Here is an 18,866-nt window from a genome sequence, read left to right on the forward strand (position 1 = left end):
CACTTGCAGCATCAAGAAATCTCTGATTATAGCGTTTTTGTTACATTGCACTCTGAAAACGCAACCAAAATTCTACAAGTGTGCCATCTATGCTCTCAAATCTTTTAAAATAACTGTTTTGACTCTCTGATCTTTGTGTAGTTTTCAAAAGGCAGCCTAAAGGCAAATCCCTAAAGTAAGCAGGTATCCATTTGCGCCTTTTGCCATACATGTATGTCAACCAAGTATTATCATTCAACTCAAAGTCATTAATCACTTGAGTCCATTTTTCTTCAAACTCAATGGGTTCCAAGTCACTATCCCAAACAACTCCACATATCCGCTCAACAAAGTCAGTCTCCTGACAAATCTGTGACTCAACTTTATCGGTAAGTTTTTTCATTATATGTCACATGCAGTAGCGATGTCTTGCTTTCTTGAATACAGAACGCACCCCGAGTTTAATTGTCGGATCTTGATCAGTAAGAATGCACTGAGGTTCCTTGTTGCCCATACAATCAAGGAACATCTTAAACACCCAAATGAATGACCATCGTTCTCATGATCGATAAGTGCAGCAGCAAAAGTCACCGATTTTTTGTGGTTGTCAACACCAGTGAATGGGGTGAAGGCCATGTGGTACTTGTTAGTACCGTAAGTAGGATCAAAGGTGATGGTGTCCCCAAACAAGGAATAATTCATTCTTGCTTGTGCATCTGCCCAAAAGATTTTAGCCAAACAATTATCCTCATCAACTTGATAAGCATAGTAAAAGCCATCTTGTGATTCAGAAAGCGCCTTTAAATAATCGAGAATCATGTCAGCATCCTTGTCACCTATATAACATTTAATATTTCTTTTGAAGTTCTTGAATTCTGTGAGAGATGCACCAATATTTTCATACCCATTTGATTGTTCCGCCAGAATTGTAAATGTCTTGGTAGCCCCGATGTTGAGTTTACAATTGTTAACAATTGTCTGCTTCATGTAAAGGTTAAGTGTTCTTACGTTTTTCTGGAATTCCCGTTCTTTGAGTGAGCAGAGTCTGTGATTATGACCTTCATAAAACGTATCAATAGCATACCCTATTAGCTCCTTAAGGTCATTGAATACAGCACAAAATCGTATTTTTGCCTTGCAACCAAATCTTGTTATTTTTGTTTTCTTTGGCTCTACAGATTTTTTCCTCTTCTTATTCTCTTCTGTGTTTTCAAATTCAACAACAGGTTTGAGTTTTTTGCAATCCTCTTTGAATTCATGTCTGTTGCAGACCATTGATTTTTTGTCTATCAAACCATCACGGAATCTTGTTTGTGTGTACTTTCTTGGTATGAAACCACAAGCCACAGCATATAAATTGTAAAACTCTATTGCCACCTCCAGCTTTACAAACATTAACCCCAGAGCAGGTTTGAAACCATTTTCTACCATCCTATTCCACTCCTCACTGCCACCTGGATTATATCTCAATCCCAGATTATGGATAGTATTTTCTCCTATTTCAGACGCAACAGTAGGTGTAGACAAAGTTGTTGCATTGGTAGTATTAATTTCAATGCATGGAAACATTAAAACAGGAGAACTGTTATGGTATTATTAATTTCAATATCTTAGATTCTACACAAAACAAAACAATACAATCTCTGCTACAACAGTTATTTTAACGTTATAATGCAGTTATTGTATTATACAAATCCAATTATTCTATCAGAGAGGGGAGGGTTTTAATGAGATTGGTAGCCTAGTCCACCACAATGCACACACAGTTATTTTAATGTACTATTAAAGTTATTTCATTATTAAAGAGCAGTTATTGTAAGGAATTTTTTGTCAGATCCTATAAAATAGTATTTATTATGAAAAAACAATTTCTGCTACAACAGTTATTTTAACGTTGTAATGCAGTTATTGTATTATACAAATCCAATTATTCTATCAGAGATGGGAGGGTTTTAGTGAGATTGGTAGCCTAGTCCACCATAATGCACACACAGTTATTTTAATGTAATAAAGTTATTTCATTTTTAAAGAGCAGTTAGTGTAAGGATTTTTTTTGCCAGATCCTATAAAATAGTATTTATTATGAAAAAAAAACAATTTCTGCTACAACAGTTATTTTAACGTTGTAATGCAGTTATTGTATTATACAAATCCAATTATTCTATCAGAGAGGGGGAGGGTTTTATTGAGATTGGTAGCCTAGTCCACTACAACGCACACACGGTTATTTTAATGTAATATTAATGTTATTTCATTATTAAAGAGTAGTTATTGTAAGGATTTTTTTGTCAGATCCTATAAAATAGTATTTATTATGAAAAAAAAACAATTTCTGCTAGAACAGTTATTTTAACGTTATAATGCAGTTATTGTATTATACAAATACAATTATTCTATCAGAGAGGGGGAGGTTTTCTATTGAGATTGGTAGCCTAGTCCAGCACAATGCATCACAGTTATTTTAATGTAATATCAAAGTTATTTTAATACTTTAAGTCAGTTATTGTATTATTGTAATTCAGTTATTCAAATACTAGATATTGAATGATATCATGAATGAAAACCTACATGCAATTACTGTGATATTATGTAGTTGTTATTATAACGACAAAATGAGTAACAATATGAAAACAATCTACATGCAATCAGTAATTTTAACAAAAAACTTATCAACCTAATAACAACAGTTATTATATCAGCATTATGTCACAAATTTATACCTGAATTCATCGTTGTTTGATTATCAGCAATATTATCAAGCAGAGTAAGAGTTTGATCGTCTGAATTCAGCATCGTTGAAGCTGAAAATTATGGAAAAAACACGAAAATCAAGTCAGAATTTGTTATTTGATTCAATTACTGAAGTTATTCGATTATTAAATCAGAAATCGGAACAAAATATCAATACCTTCAGTCGAATTTGAAGAATTAGGGTTTTCGGAGAAAAATTGATGAACAAATTGATAGTTTTAATTGAAAAAATCAAAATAATGAATGAATTGTTGATCAAAATTTGAATAACTGATGAATTTGTTGATCAAATTTGTTGATCAAATTTTGAAGAACTGATGAAACAAATTTCGCGTGAATTTTTGATGAACAGAGTGATTGATCAGTAGAGAGAGAAAGGGGGAGAAAGAGAGAGAAAGAGCTGGGAATTTTATGACGTCTGAAATTTTGATAATTGGGTTTTGTCAACTCAATTGCTTATATACGCGGGGGAAACTCACGAAAAGTGTCAAACTCAACGGATCTTACCTATATATATATATATATATATATATATATATATATATATATATATATATATATATATATATATATATATATATATATGTATATATGAATGTTATGTTTAATTTACATGTGCATATGATAAAAGTTCACCTATGTACTGGTTTTTAGAAGTATTGAGTTGTTATTATTTGCCTTATTCATGTTTAAGTTGTTTTGTTAAGGAAAATTGATTTGTATGAAGACCGATTATGGAAGGGCTGTCCTAAAACTGTAATAAGTCGAGTTCTAGAAATGATATTGCCATGATTCCAATTTGAGGTGATAGCTTGTCTTCTTACGATTCTAACGATAGGTCACACACCCAAAATGACCAAGCAACGAGTGAGATATGACTATTTTACGAAAACTGGACGTTGCTAAGAACTGTGCCGGAACTCGGCCGAGTAGGGCCTACTCGGCCGAGTGTCTTTCATACTCGGCCGAGTAACCCATATTCGACCGAGTAATATTTCTGTGATAATTTTGTTCGGCTTGTGGAGTGAGAACTGGGCCGAGTAGTCTCATTATTCGACCGAGTGTCCTGTACTCGGCCGAGTATGTTATGTACTCGACCGAGTACCTCTTTGGGCGGTTGTTTTGAGTCGACGGCTACGTTCTTACATATGTTTTGAGTCGTAGGTTATGTGCACATGTATGTGTAGGTTCTTAAAGCATTCTTTTACATATGTGACAGACTTGATACTGGTTACCGATGATCTTTATGATGTGGAGAATGTCGGCTTATGAGGGATATATGTTGGGTAGGGAGGACATGTAATACTACGGTTTTATGAGCCTCTGGGTACTCTATCGAGTGGGCCTTACTCTGTCGAGTAAGGGTGTTTTGGTTTTAAAACAAAGAGTCCGTCAGAGGGTACTCGATCGAGTAGCCTTGGTACTCGATCGAGTAGGGGCACTCGATCGAGTACGTCAGCTACTCGATCGAGTGGCTCGGTTTACGGGTAATGTTTTGTCGGGTTTTGTTAATAATGCGAATAGGTATATATAACTTTCCGTCATCATCATTAAACACTTTTATTAAACCTAATCACTTCAAAAGAGATTTCAAACTACGTTCTTCGCATCTTTCGCATTATTGACAAATCCCGGAGCTTGAGAGGTCGGAATTCATCATCCTTTACTTTCTTGTGATCATTGCGTCGAGGGTAAGATCTATGTACCAATTTTATAGTATTTTATTAAGTTTGTTTAAACCCTAATTTGGAGGATTGGGGGTTTTTGTTAGTTTTGTGATTGTTAGTAATTGTATGATTATATGTTAGGAGCAGGATTCGTAGAAGAGGAGTTTTGATACAGCTGTTGAGACCGTCTGATTGTATTGCATTCCAGGTAGGGTTTCCCTACTCAGTATTAGTCACATGATGTGTTGGTTGTACTTTGTGATTGTTGAGTTGTATCGTACGAGTATTGTGACAGTTGTGATTGATTGTATCTGTCTGTGTTCTTCGGGGTGCGTCTCTGGCTGAGTGGAGTCACTTGCGGGAGTGGCTTCATACACATGATTCGCCTTCTGTGGAACCCGCCACAGAAGGGATGTGCACATTAATGGATTTGGGTTTATCGCTCGACGGAGATGAGCGGGGCTTAGGTGGGAATGGTCAGGTCCCCATCGGCGGCGAGGAGTAACCTTGTTGCGATGGGTACTCAGCGGGGCTACACACTTTAGTGTGTAGTAAGTATTGTGGAGTTGGTTATGGAGTTCGGGAAAATGCGCGATTGATTGAATGTGTTGTGTGTTGTTTTATTGAGTTATATAAATTGTGTGATTAGTACTGACCCCGTTTAATTGTTTTAAAAACTGTGGTGATCCATTCGGGGATGGTGAACAGTTGTTGAGCAGGTATGAGTCGAGATACATGGAATAGCTGGGATGTGTCGTCATCAGATGATAGATTCTTCCGCTGTAGTTTTGATAGTTTTTAGACAGTTGTTTGAGAGCATGTAATCCGTATTTTGGCAGTTGGTTTTGGATTGTATTCACTTAAACTTTATACTATTTAAATGTTGTTTCTTTATTGTCTTTTGATTATCATTGCCTCGGGAAATCGAGATGGTGACAGCTTATACCTGAGTGGTCCTGGTAAGGCACTTGGAGTAGAGTAATATGTGGTTGTGAGGGATAGTGGAAAATGAAAGGGAAGATTGATGGGCTTATCGAGGCAGGGAGTATGTTTTGTGAGATGTGGTGAGTGATATAGTCGCGTGTTGAGTAATATAAAAGTAAGTGTATATGGGCAAGGGTGATGTAAGTGTAAAAAAAACGTGAGAATGCAAAGATTGAGATGAGGGATGCAATAGTAACAAATTGGAATGTGTAAGGACTTATGGGGGGAGACGGTTAGGATTGTGTTGGTTAAGAAAATATATGTGATAGAAGGTCGTTATAGAGGGATGAAAACGAATGGTGTATAGTGAGATCGAGTTATGCCGCGATGTGTAGATAGTGGTCGAGTTTGGGAATTTGGATTATCAAGATGTGAGCCTAGTGTATAATTCTTTGGGCAATTAACGGTATGAGGTGAATTTTTAGTTTTTTAGGGATACGAAAGGGAGTTACAACTAATTGAAGAGTAACCGTTAGTTGTGTGGACTTGATGGTGACAAGTGTGAGTAAGTAGTATGATGGAAGGGGATCAGTGATAAGAAAGAATGAGAAGATATTGATATGAATTAATGGAATTTGAGTTGTGGAGCAACAAGAAGGTAACCGGATTACTAAAGAGCGAGGTAGAAGAAGGAAGGAGACGAATTATTAATTGGTATTAAAAGAATGATGGAAGTAAGCTAGGAGAAAGTTGACCAAAGTTATGGAACATGAAAGTGAGGAATCATGGAAATGTACGATAGCATCATAAGAGGGTGTGAGTTAATGGTTATATAGGAGTTCAGGGCGATATGTTAGCCGTGCGTTTCGAGGTATTAAGGGAGTAAGAAGCTGGTAGAGTGTTTGCATGATATGAGAACTTGGTGGAGAGTTAGATGACGATATAATTAAAGTTAGAATTGCAAAGAATGTTGAGGTAAATTTTGTTAATGGATTTGATGTTCGTTATTCGGGATGATAACCCAACAGGGGAAATGAATTGTTATATTTAGAAGTGATAGTAAGAAAGTGGTTGCATGAAAGATGGTAGTGTCGTAGTGTTGTCACTAGCGGTTAAGGATGATCTTAAATAGGGAAGTTAGCCATTCTAAAGAGGTTGATTTTGTGGAGGCCTGATGGTATGTATGTATGTGAGGGAGTATAAAATACAGATATAGGGGGTGTTTGCTAGTAGTTGGGTACTTATGATATGGTTACGTTTGTCGGGTGGTGATAATTGTGCGGATGGGAAGACATGTTATGAAAGGCATGTGAGTTAAGCTTGGGTGAAGATATCTATTACCAAGTGGTAACTTACATGATCAGGATTGGCTAGTTAGATTCGATTATGGGTCCATGATGTGTGCAAATGTTTGTGTGAAGTTATGACCTCACGAGTAATGGTATGGTGTGATAGTTATAAGTCGTTATATGAGTGTTCCGCGTCATATGTTGTGTACGGTATCCTAATAAGATGATATTCAAAAGTGGTAATTTGGATGATCTGGAATGGCTAGTTATACTTGTATGTGTATGTATGATATCTGCAAGTAATAGTGTGAGGTTCCGGCCTCATGAGTAATAGTATGGATGATATTCATAAGGTTATTATATGTTATTCCGTGTAATATGTTACGTTGTGATCTAGTAAAGTGGTTTTAAGGAATTCTTCTGGTCAAGGAAGGTGTACTGAGTCCGTGTTTATGGGCTTGTATAAGTTGCGATGACTATCGATGTGGTTGTTGTGCCTCGGGTGGCGATCCGGGCACGGTACTTCGTGTTGTGATAAGAGTATTTTCACGCTGCGGTGCGGCTGTTGGTGGTGGTGTTGCGATGCCGTCATCGGTTGTGGTGAAGTAGATGGGATGCTGGTGAGATGAACTTTCGAAAGTATAGATCAGTTATCTAGATTGTTGTGACACCCCCATACTCCAAATGCCTTACCAGGACCACTCAGGTATAAAAACGTCACCATCTCGGTTTTCCGAGGCAACGATAATCAAATGACAATGAAGAAACATAATTTAAATAGCAATAAGGTTTAAAGTGATTACATATCCAAAACCAAAACTAGTAAAAGTACGATACATGTTCTTAAAATCCAAATGTCTCAACAACTAAAGTATAACAGCGGAAGACTCTAAACTGCCTCGTGGTGACTCCTCCCAGCTATCCCAAATGCATCGAATCAAACCTGCTCAACAACTGTTCACCATCCCCGAATGGATCACCATAGTTTTTAAAATATTTAAACGGGGTCAATACTAATTACACAATACAAACACAATAAGACAAATGTCAAACAACTCAATCGTCACAATCAATCCCCAACTCCATAATCAATCTCCTCATAACTGACTACACACTAAAGTGTGTAGTCCTGCCAGAATACCCATCGCAACAGGTACTCCACACCGCCAGTGGGGGACCGCATCTGTTCCCACCTAAGCCCCGCTCATCTCCCTCAAGCGATAAACCCATGTTCATTAATGTGCACATCCTCCCCGTGACGGATTCCACAGAAGGTGAATCTAGGGCGTGAAGCCACTCCCGCAAGTGACTCCACTCAGCCAGGGACGCACCCCGAAGAACACAGACAGATAAACAGTAATCACAATACAACCTCAACAACCGTCTGAAACAATCAACAATATGAAATCACAACCGTCTGAAACAAACAACAATCACTAACTACAACACAATCACCACAATCATGTAATTAATACCGAGTAGGGAAACCCTACATGAAAAGCAACTACAAAGTCAGACGATCTAGCAACTGTCTCAAAACCTCTCTTCTACGAATCCTCCTCCTATACACATAATCATACAATCACTACCACAACAATATAATCATAAAAACCCCCAATCCCCAAATTAGGGTTTAACCAAAGTCAACCAAATACTATAAAAACAGTACGAAGAACTTACCCTTGATGCAAGGATCACAATGATATAAAGAACAACGAAATCCGACTTCTCTAGCTCCGGGATTTGCCATTAATGCGAATGAATTGAACAACGTAGTATGAAATCTCTCTTTTTGTGTATTAGGTTTGTAAAAAATGTTTAGGAAAGATAACGGAGTATAATATATATTAATCCGCATTATTAACAAAACCCGTCAAATAACACCCGATAACCGACTTACTCGATCGAGTAAGTCTCGTACTCGATCGAGTGCCACTTACTCGATCGAGTGCCAAGGCTACTCGATCGAGTACCCTAAAGGCAGACTCTTGTTTCGTAAACCAAACATACTTAATCGACAGAGTAAGCCCCACTCGATAGATTACCCACAGACTCATAAAACCGTAGTATTACAATTTTTGTTTGTTTACTGCTGTTTCCTGTTTCCTGTCAGTGTCGGTCGAGGCATATAGATTGTTGTTTTGTTTATTAATGTTTCTTACCTGTTCTGGCTTGGGAGTGAGGGTGGAGCATGATATGGAAATAAAGTTGTGTTTGTTTCCGTTGTTGTCATGTTATAGTGATATTCTGATAATGGGACACAGTTGTGAGAAGTTGTTAGAGTACTTTCGATCTTGTTTTCGATGAGGCATTGGTTGACATAGTTGTGGCAAGGGTTTGTAGAATGTGTTTCGCTGAGCTGGAAGCGGCAAGTGGTTCGTAATCATTATTGGAAAAGTGAGTATAGAGTGTTTGGACCTAGTATTATGTTAAAGTATGGATGCGTTTTACGGCAATAAACAGGATAACTCGAGGATCTAGTGTGAGTATGTGTAACAATTGTGGATCATTAGTTATGATTGTGGAAATAAGTGCATGTATAAAGAAGTATGTCATTTGGCGGTAATGTTGAAGAGATGAAGTAGTGGTTATGCTGAGGATTTTATGATATAGGTTAGATGAAGTGCAGAATAATTGGAGGCACGAGAGCTGTTAGGGAGAGAGAGCCTTGGATATGAGATGGCTGTCGGTGTTGAAGTTATAGTCGGTGATAAGTGATATAAGATGAGGATAAGAGGAAGAATACAACTAAGGATCTAGTATTAGTGAGTTACGAGGAGATAACATTTATCTTAAGAGGAGTAGGATGCGACAAAGAGAGTTTGATGGTTGTACTGTTGTAGTATAATTGGAAGTTTGAGTGTTGGTGTGGAATAAGGATGGATTTGCGTTGTGGTCGATTTTATTTCAGGTAATGGCAGTCCTTGTAATAGTATGATGTTTATGTGTATGAGTAAACTTCGAGGACGAAGTTCGTTTGAAGGATGGTAGAATGTAACATTCCGTTTTGGTGGTTGATATTGTTTGATGGATTGTCTTGGTATTGAGTTTGCTAGTGAGCGTTATGAAAGTAAGACAGAGTTGGCAACACTTATGTTGTTTGTATTCAATAATATTATGGAGTTAGTATCGAGAGGATATGCTATAGTTGACACGATATCGTGAGCCGTGTTGTGGAAGTAAGCATGGTGGGTGGAGTTAGTGTTAAGTGTTCATGTTTTATAGCTTGGGCTTGAACTTCAGGGACGAAGTTCATTTTTAAAGAGGGAAGACTGTAATGCTACGTTTTTCTAAGTCCTGTTACTCGGCCGAGTAATGCGTCGTGTGTTTCTGGTCAGGCTACTGTCCAGGAATACTCGGCCAAATATGGTAATAGACCGAGTATACTCTATACTCGACCAAGTATCCGGTCTGACGGTGATTATTTCCACGGTTTGATTTAGAGAGGATTAGAGTTATAAAACGGGATTTATAGTTTCATAATTACTTTTTACCAAAACCTAAACCTTCAAACGTAACTCTAATAACCTCTAATCTCTCTCAAGTTTGTGGATTGCTCGTGAGTCTTGTTCATTCCTCTCTTGCGTCGATTGTGTCGGTAAGCCACTAGTCCTATGAGTTTTGTCAGTTTGTCTTTTAGGGCTCTAGTTTGGTGATTTGGGGGAAAAAGGGTTTTGTGCATGATTATGATTCGATTGTATGATTATTGTTAGGTGGAGATTTCGTAGAGGAGTCGTTCAAGATTTCTTGATTGACTCGTATCGGATTTGTGCTAAGGTAGGGTTTCCCTACTCAGTTTATTGTTTAATTGATTTAAGATGTGTGTTGTAATTGATTGATACGATTGATATTGTTGACTGATTGTTGTTGGTGGATTAGAGTATGGGTGTTGGAGTTGAGATGGTTGATGATGTTTACGAGGTGCGCCCTCGGCTGAGTGATGTCACTTGCGGGAGTGGCTTCACGCCCTTGATTCGCCCTCTGTGGATCCCGCCACATGAGGGAATGTAGACATTAATGAAGATGGGTTTTCGCTCGTGTGATGAGCGGGGCTTAGGTGGCAAGGCTGCGGTCCCCCACTGGCGGTGACGATTATCTGTTGCGATGGGTAATCTGGCAGGGCTACACACTTTAGTTTGTAGTCAGTTGTGAGATGTGATTGGGAGTTGGAGATTGATGGTGGAACAACTATTTTATCTTTGTTACATTTGGCTTATTTTAATTATGCAGTTAATTGACCCCGTTATTATTGTTTTGTAAACCTGTGGTGATCCATTCGGAAATGGTGAGCATATTGTGACATGTGACGGTTGTCTTTAGCTACGGGGACGAGATGGGATGTCATCACTTCGAGTCTAGCTTCTGCTGTTACGAGTTTAGCTGTTTTGATTTCAGTTGTATTGAGATCTTTATTCTTTTCTTCTGAGTTGGTTTGAGATAATGTAATCGTTAACCTCTTATATATATACTTTAATAAATGTGGAATAGTTTCTTTTGATATACTATCATCGGGCAACCGAGATGGTAACAGTCTCTCATGCTAGGGTGGTCCTTGATAAAGCACGTTGGTATATGGGGGTGTTATACGTTTATCATATAATAATACCAACAAATGGCCCGCTACTATCCATATCAGCTAATATAGTATTGATTCGGTTCGTCTTCAGCTTCTGACGGACTAATCTATAAATACTTTAAAAAGGCAAGATTGAGTACAAACCTAATCTATTCATATGTTACAAAATAAGCTTCTTAAGGCTGCCACATCAGCTACCTAATTATTTCTAATTATCTACCTCAATTTAAGAAAATTTACCACTAAAATCACGAACGTTCATTGCCCTTAATTGCAAAATTAATTCTATTGTGTTTTTATTAAATAGAGTAGACGAAGAACTATTGATAATGAATTTGGATAGTCACATATTAATTGAGGGAACTTTAATGTTTGATTGTTGTGTCTCTCTTTTTTATAAATACACACCATCTTCATAGAAAAAGTTTCAAAAATAGTGTGTTTTTTTTTCTATTAATCTTGTAATTTATATTTTCATAATTTTCCAGTGGTAATTTCTCGGTTTGTCGTTTATTAGTTTCCAAATTATAATTGAGTTTTATGATTTATTTCGTTTGCAATAGTTATTGAAAATTTTTGTTTGATTGATTTGTAACTAATTAAGTGTTTAATTTTATTGTTTTTATAGATTTGACGTGGTGAATTCTATTGGTAATATGGTAAATGTAAATAGGGTTGTATCACATTACATGTTTATTATTGTCAATTACTAGACACTTTCGTTTCTTATGTTTCCTTTTATTTTTCATACGATTTAGTTAACTATGCTTATGTTTGATCAAAACCCTAAGATAACAGGTTGATGATACACGTACTACGAAAGCAACTATTACCTGCCTGATTTAGTAGGCTTTTACGAGTAATAGTTATGCTTCTCTTGTAGTATTTTGTTCTTCTCGAATTAAACTGTTTCAAACCCTTAATTTGCTTCTAACCAAATATAGTTAGAGCTTACTAACTAATTTTGCGCAAAATCAATACATATAAAAAATATTAACTTCTCGACTTGCTCGAGTGAGTATCAAATTTTGAATTTGTGTCCTCTTATTGTTTTTCTAGAAAAAAAACTATGTTTTTTTTGCTATAGTGACGATTGATTAAACATTCTGGTTTTATTGGATAAATTTAGATAATGTGTTAGGAGATGATGCTATTTGAAGTTTTGGGTTTTATTTTGACACAAGGTGATCAATTGAGTAATATGATACTTTGGTTATGTATATTTTGCATATATAAGGTACAATGTCCTTTTGATTGAGATTATATAATGTACATGTACTTCTCTGATCTCCAGCTTTTTATTCGAAGTATTAGATCAGTCCTAAATGGGAGTGTATTTGTTAGGGCTAATTGAACAAAGGGTGCGAGAGAAGGGAATTAAGGGTTGCACCTGCAATTGCTTGGTTGTGACAAACAAACATAGAAACCACTTCAAAATGGTGATTATCAAGAATGATAAAATACATTTGCATTCATATTTAAGATAACAGAAAATATTAATACTTTGCAGTATTTATGTTTTGGCTCCTACTTTTTCATATTGTATGTAGTAAGTTAATTGTAATTTATTTGGATAGATTATTAGGTATCAATATCTGAATTATAATTAAAAGACTTGTCGAGCCTTTATGTCGAGTACTAAGATATATTGGAGAGTAGCCCCTGAGTAAGGAGGTAGTTCAGCTTTCTACTCCTATATTAATTCAATATTTCAACCTACCCACTTTCCATTTTGGACAAATCCAAACTTAACTACCATTCCAATTTCAGTGACCATAATATGTATAAAAGTTCTTACTATCATATTATGTATTACATAAAACGTCATATAAACGACCAAATTATGCTTTAATCAATTTTGTAAAGTATCCATTATGCCTAACACAAACTCACCTTCCGCAAGAGTTAAAATTTGATTAATGACCTCATGAATAATTTAGAATGGAGAGGACGAAGTAGATGACTTTTCTGTGTATACGGTCTTCCACCATGAGGAGCCAAAATTCTCTCCATTTCCTAAAAAGAAATGGAGAGGTCATTACCTATCAACGGCTAAGATTGTATCGTGTCAACATCGAACGGTTCACGATTTATACATAAAAATAAAGGTTTAATAGAGTTAGATGAGATAGTATTATTAAATGGGTTTGTGAGAGGAAATGAAGAGAAAAAAAAATGGAGAGGATCTTTGTTGCACCATGAAATTGTCCTTTTTCCAAGAAAAATCACATTTATTATTATCATCATTAATAATAATAATAATAAGGATTATTTCACATGAATAATCCATCCTATTGCTGTCCCACCTATATTAATCCATCCTTTACATTATCTCACGTTAATCCTACCTATTTAACGACCTTCCCGTTTTACACCTAAGTGAAGGGCTACCTGTTAAACAGGTAAACCCTTCTTAAATGAACTAAAATTTCATTTTCTTACCTTCATCTCTCTCACCTCCCCCTCTGCCGTTAATGTCATCTTCATTCATTCTTCATCATTCATTAAACACAACATTCCATTAACATATTCTTCATTCTTCATCATTCATTAACATATATAATACAATATACATTTTATCATTTCATTAACAAAATTTTAATTCTTCACCAAAAACCCTTAACTTTTTTGGCGAATTTGGGAAATCCGAAATTGATGAAACCCAGAAAAATTCACCATTAATAGCAAATTGATTCGAAATTGATTAAAACCCACAAAACCTTCATCAATTTGTTGTTTTCTTCAGATTTCGTTACGAGTTCCTCCATCTTCAGTACATCGCCAATTTCACAATCAAGTTAGGGTTTTGTCAATTATAATTGGGTTTTTTTAGGTAATTTCAGTGTTGAAGGGAATTTTCGACGGCTTTTCTCGCACCAAAAACCCAATGAAATGTAATAAAAATGGTTACCAAATCTCTGAAATATTAGTCCAATTTGATAAGGTTAAAAATGACGGTTGTATGGTAATTCTTTGTGTTTGGTGTCCGGTGATGGTGCTGCTATAAGGTGTTTCGGGATGGTTGTTTGGCGATGGTTCTTGGTGTTTGTGGGTGTTGGTATTGCTGATAGTGTGGCGGGTTCAGTAGCTTGGTGGTTGTGTTTAGTAGTTGGCAATGGAGGACAGGAGGAGTATGTAGGGGATGAAGTAAATGAATAAGAAGAAGAAGAAAGGCAAAATATAAAGGCAAAAAAAAAAATATGGACCGGAATTAGCAGGTCACTTAAGTGGTTAAGTGCAAACAAAGAAAGTGGTGGAATAGGTAGGATTAATATGAGATAATGTAAAGGATGGATTAATATAGGTGGGGCAGCAATAGGATGGATTATTCCTGTGAAATAATCCTAATAATAATAATAATAATAATAATAATAATAATAATAAAAGCCAATACATAAAAAGTTAAAAACAGCAGTACATGTAAAGAAAGATTCGTTTTAGGCTTTTAGCATCCTGTACCTCAAAAAATGTTGTTCAACTCTTCCACTACCACTTCCATCACCATCACCCCCACCTCCCCTACAACTAAGCTTTACTGATTTCCATTTTTAGCAAGTTTCCAACTTTTGTCTTTTCTCAATCATTTCCTTTCTTTTCCTTATTTTCTAGGGTTTTCATCTTCCTTTACATATATTGTATTCCCATGTCCCTCAAATTTGTTCTCAGAAAGCTTACAACAATGGCGGAGGACGAACCTCCACCTTCTTCTTCAGACACAGACATAGCCAAGTTAGTTCTTAACAAACTCGGCGAAACTTTAGAGGAGTTTCACTCTCGCGCTTTGCCGGTTTTATCGCTTTCCGAACAACTGGACAGTTTACAGAGCTCCTTGGCTATGACGGAAGTGGAAGAGGGTGGATTTTGTGAGAAGTGTAAAGAAATGAGGGTGCGTGAGAGAGAACTTGTGTTGAGAGAGACGAGATTGAACGAGTCTTGTCGAAAGCTGGTTTTAAGAGAGAAGCGAGTTGAGGAGGAGTATATGGCTTGTTGTGAACAGTTGAGGTTGAAGAAGGAGGAATTGGTTGAGTCTCGTCGAGCGCAAGGTAAACAATTGGAGTTGGAATTGGATGAATTGAGTAAGAAATGGGAGGATTTGGAGTCCAAAGAGAAGAAGATTAAGGAGGGTTTCGAAACATTGAAGTCGAAAGAACTAATTTTGAAACGGAAGGGAAAGAAAGGTTTTGTGTCGAAAAAGAAGCGGGTTTTGGAGGAGGTGGGATTGGATTTGGAAGTGGGACGATGTCGAATGAGTGACTTAGAGTTGGAGGAGAAGGAGATGAGTGTTTGTTTGAAGTTGTTAGAAATGAGAGAGGCCAAAATAAATGAGTTGATAGAGGCGGGAAGCGAAAACAAGGAGACGAGGGGAAATTGTCGAGCGAGGGAGGACGAAGAAAGGGTGATAGATGAGAATAGGAAAAGGATTAAGTTTGCAGAAAAGGAAATGAATGATAATCTTGGTGCACTTGAATTGAAAGTTAAGAAATTGGAGGAATACCGCGACGAATTAGAAAGGAAACATTGTCAAGCGATGGAGTTAAGCGAGAAGCAATTGAATCAAGGTCTAGATGCTATTGACGCGAAAGCAAAGGAAGTAGATGAAAGGATTAAAGAGATGAATGTTCGTTGCCAAGATGTAGGGATGAAGGAGAAGAATGTTAATAGGCTTATGAGGGATTTAGAAATGAGGGAAGAGAAGTTGAAAGAGCGTTACCAATTGGTGGAGTTAAGAGAGAAGCAATTGAATCAAGGTCTTGATGCTATTGACGCCAAAGTAGCTGAGAGGCGTAAAGAGATGGAGCTATATGAGAGTGAGATCAATGCGCGTAAGCAAAAAGTGGGGACTAGAGAGAAGGTGGTTAGTAAGCTTATGAGGGTTTTAGAAACGAGGGAAGCCAAGTTTAAAGAACATTGCAAAGCTCAGGCCTCTAAGGAGAAGGAAATTGATGAGAAATCCAACAAGATAGAACTGAAACTGCAGGAACTTGATCAACGCTACATGGGTTTGAAGCTGCAAGAGAAAGAACTGAGATCGCTTCATGAAGCAAAAGTAGTGGTTGAGAAAGCATTGACGGAAAAACTTAAGGCTATGGAGTCTAAAGCCAACAACGATGTTGAGGATGCCGACCAAATTCTTATACTTTGCAAAGCAATGAGTGGGAGAAACTTACAAATGTTGTTGAATGACAGGTTTATGGAGCACCAGTCAATGATGGAAAAACTCTGTAATGCACTTAAACAGTCAAATGACCCAGCAAAATTGGTACTGTCTGCTATTTACGGGTTTTACCCACCACATCTTGAAAGGCCAGGTAGTTCCGGATTTGATACAAGAGCTGTAAGGACTAGCTGTGTGTTGTTGCTCGAGTACTTGATGAACATGAATGCCTGTGTCAGTGAAGCTGTGAAGAATGAGGCTATCTGGGTGGCAAGGCGATGGAGGCATGGAATGGTGGCCGAAGGAATTACTAGCATTGTTGTACTCGGGTTTTTGCTGTTATTAGCAGCGTACAACTTGGGATCCAACTATGAGGCGACTGAACTTCAGGGATTCTATGAGATGATTTATCACCATAGGCTGGCTTCAGATATTGGTGTTAGGCTTGGCTTGTCAAAACCAAAGAATGGTGAGCCTTTACCCTTTTATCTTTTTCACCTTCTATTTGTTTTCATTTCATATTCTACACTTTCTAATGTATGGATGGCTTTAAACCAGAGAGGCTTAACAAATGCACTCGGATGATGTTGTTGCTGTTATATGAATGACTCACATGCTTACTGTTTTGATTTACTTTTTTTTTTTTTGTTCATGCTGTCTTGATTTACTTTCAATACAATCATTAGATAACTCTGCTGGAAGATGATCTTTCCTATTAATTCCCTTGGAGATCGAGTTAGTAGAGAGAGTTTAGGAGATATATTTTGTTTACATTTAAGGTATACCCTGAGGGCTGCCTTTTATAGGTATAGCTGCAGTGTATTTACACGCCTCAAACGCCTTGTTTAAATGTTTCTGGATAGAATCAGATTCGCGTACATCACCCCCCTCAAAAGTTCATGCCTGCTTGAACTCCCATCGTAGAAGGAACATCCTGATGTTTAAATGGTTAAACTTAGCATCATAGAGTAAATTAAGGAAAAAGTAGTACTAAAAGTAAAGCAAGTTAAATTTGTGATGATTCTTAGTCACGCCTGGTTGTGCTATGTTAGCTCTAAATACGTTAGGAGTCTCCGGACTTTTACCTTTAAAGCATGTTATATTGCGGATACTGACATGTATTATGTGTGCTCTCAAACTCTTCTATAGACCACTGTAAATGCAGAAATGTTATCAAATGTCTATTTTGGTCAGCAATGCTATGTTGCTGTCTTATCGTATGTTTTCTGTAACTTGTATCTGAGCAGCATCACCTGATGAATCGAAAACGTATACCTCTGATTGAGTTCAGTTTGTATGATGCTTGTTCTTATGAGAAATCTATTGGGAAAAATCTCTGTTGCGGGCACTGTTACTGAGGTGCAGAAATGATGTCAATTTTGATCATATTTTCTCATACACCATTTTTAAAATGATCTGCTAATATCAGTTTAGCTGAATCAAATCAGACATACTTTGCATTGTATCTCTTACATACGTTTTGAGATACTGTTGCTCTAAGTTGACACCGGTTAACCACCAATGTCAAATTAAGACAATATGAGTAAGGTGAAAGTAGTATCAGTCTTAGGGAAGTTTGTGCCGTGCATTCTAACTTCTTCTCATCTTTCAGATATGCAATCAGACTTGATAGACAGGAGGAAGGGCAGTGCAACATCTATGGAATTTCCAGGAGAAGATAAGCGGGTAGATCCATTAGATGCATCTCAAATGTTCATGCCTTATAATCCTACAGGTGCATTGTACGGACCCCCACCAAACTCTGTGCCCTTTCAACAGTATCCTGCCTGGCCACATGGAGCTACTCCTGCAACCTGCAACTGCGTTCCTCCGTTTTGGTGCTCCTGGTGCCGCCCACCGCCTTATAATTACACTTATGTGTCACAGTAGGGCTGCCATCCTTGCTCTATACGTCTTGTTTATTACAATCTCCATACGTTACCAATCTCTTTTGTGTGATAGGGATCGATAAGTTAAGAACAGGTCCTAATGCAGTGATGTTGGACTAATACAGGGGTAGAGGTAGTATCAGTTAGCAGAAGTTTTGAGCAACAAAATTTGAGATTTTGATGAAAACCTAGCCGAGCAGTCCATTTTGGGAAGGACTGTAGAGGAGTTAATTAGAGTATTATTTTTGTAGTGTGAATTTACATTCCTAACTTCGTAGCCATGTCAATTGTGAAGGTTAAGCTGCTAAATGTAGTTCTTGAATTTCTGCTGCATGTTTTTGTATATGCTCCCTTATGATTAAAAAATTAGTATGGTAATACACCTTTTAATGCTAATTCGATTCGATCAAGGATTAAACCGATGTGTTTGAGCTGGGAGGAGGTATAGAGCATTAATGCTAGGATCTACGGGGAAGATTTTGTTGAATGTGTTTTTTATATTTTATTATTTTTTTATTATTTCTCATCCCCCTGATTCTCTCGAACCATACTTGACAAAGTCACAAAACGAGGTAAAATAACACATGTTGAGCCGAATTCAATTGAATGAGGAAGCAAAAGCAAACTAAAATGGAA

At 37.1% G+C, this 18,866-nt stretch overlaps 2 protein-coding genes across 2 annotated transcripts; one reads left to right on the forward strand and one right to left on the reverse strand.

Moving 5' to 3' along the window:
- Nucleotides 1-381: 381 nt before the first annotated feature.
- Nucleotides 382-2,772, reverse strand: LOC141655513 (protein FAR1-RELATED SEQUENCE 5-like). Its single transcript, XM_074462589.1, has 2 exons — nt 2,700-2,772; nt 382-1,475 (listed from the first exon to the last, which is right to left on the reverse strand). The coding sequence occupies exons 1-2, from the start codon at nt 2,770-2,772 to the stop codon at nt 382-384; spliced, it is 1,167 nt and encodes a 388-aa protein (XP_074318690.1).
- Nucleotides 2,773-14,629: 11,857 nt separating this feature from the next.
- On the forward strand, nt 14,630-18,561 carry LOC141657509 (uncharacterized). Its single transcript, XM_074464771.1, has 2 exons — nt 14,630-16,810; nt 17,954-18,561. The coding sequence occupies exons 1-2, from the start codon at nt 14,830-14,832 to the stop codon at nt 18,229-18,231; spliced, it is 2,259 nt and encodes a 752-aa protein (XP_074320872.1). The 5' UTR covers nt 14,630-14,829; the 3' UTR covers nt 18,232-18,561.
- Nucleotides 18,562-18,866: the final 305 nt, after the last annotated feature.

Source organism: Silene latifolia, chromosome 5 (genome assembly GCF_048544455.1).
Source record: "Silene latifolia isolate original U9 population chromosome 5, ASM4854445v1, whole genome shotgun sequence".
NCBI classification, from domain to species: domain Eukaryota; kingdom Viridiplantae; phylum Streptophyta; class Magnoliopsida; order Caryophyllales; family Caryophyllaceae; genus Silene; species Silene latifolia.

Coding starts and splice junctions, on each gene's coding strand:
- LOC141655513 (XM_074462589.1), bottom strand. CDS start 2,772: ATGCTGAATTCAGACGATCAAACTCTTACTCTGCTTGATAATATTGCT. Junction 1,476..2,699: donor TCAAACAACGATGAATTCAG/GTATAAATTTGT, acceptor CGTCTGAAATAG/GAGAAAATACTATCCATAAT.
- LOC141657509 (XM_074464771.1), top strand. CDS start 14,830: ATGTCCCTCAAATTTGTTCTCAGAAAGCTTACAACAATGGCGGAGGAC. Junction 16,811..17,953: donor CTTGTCAAAACCAAAGAATG/GTGAGCCTTTAC, acceptor CTCATCTTTCAG/ATATGCAATCAGACTTGATA.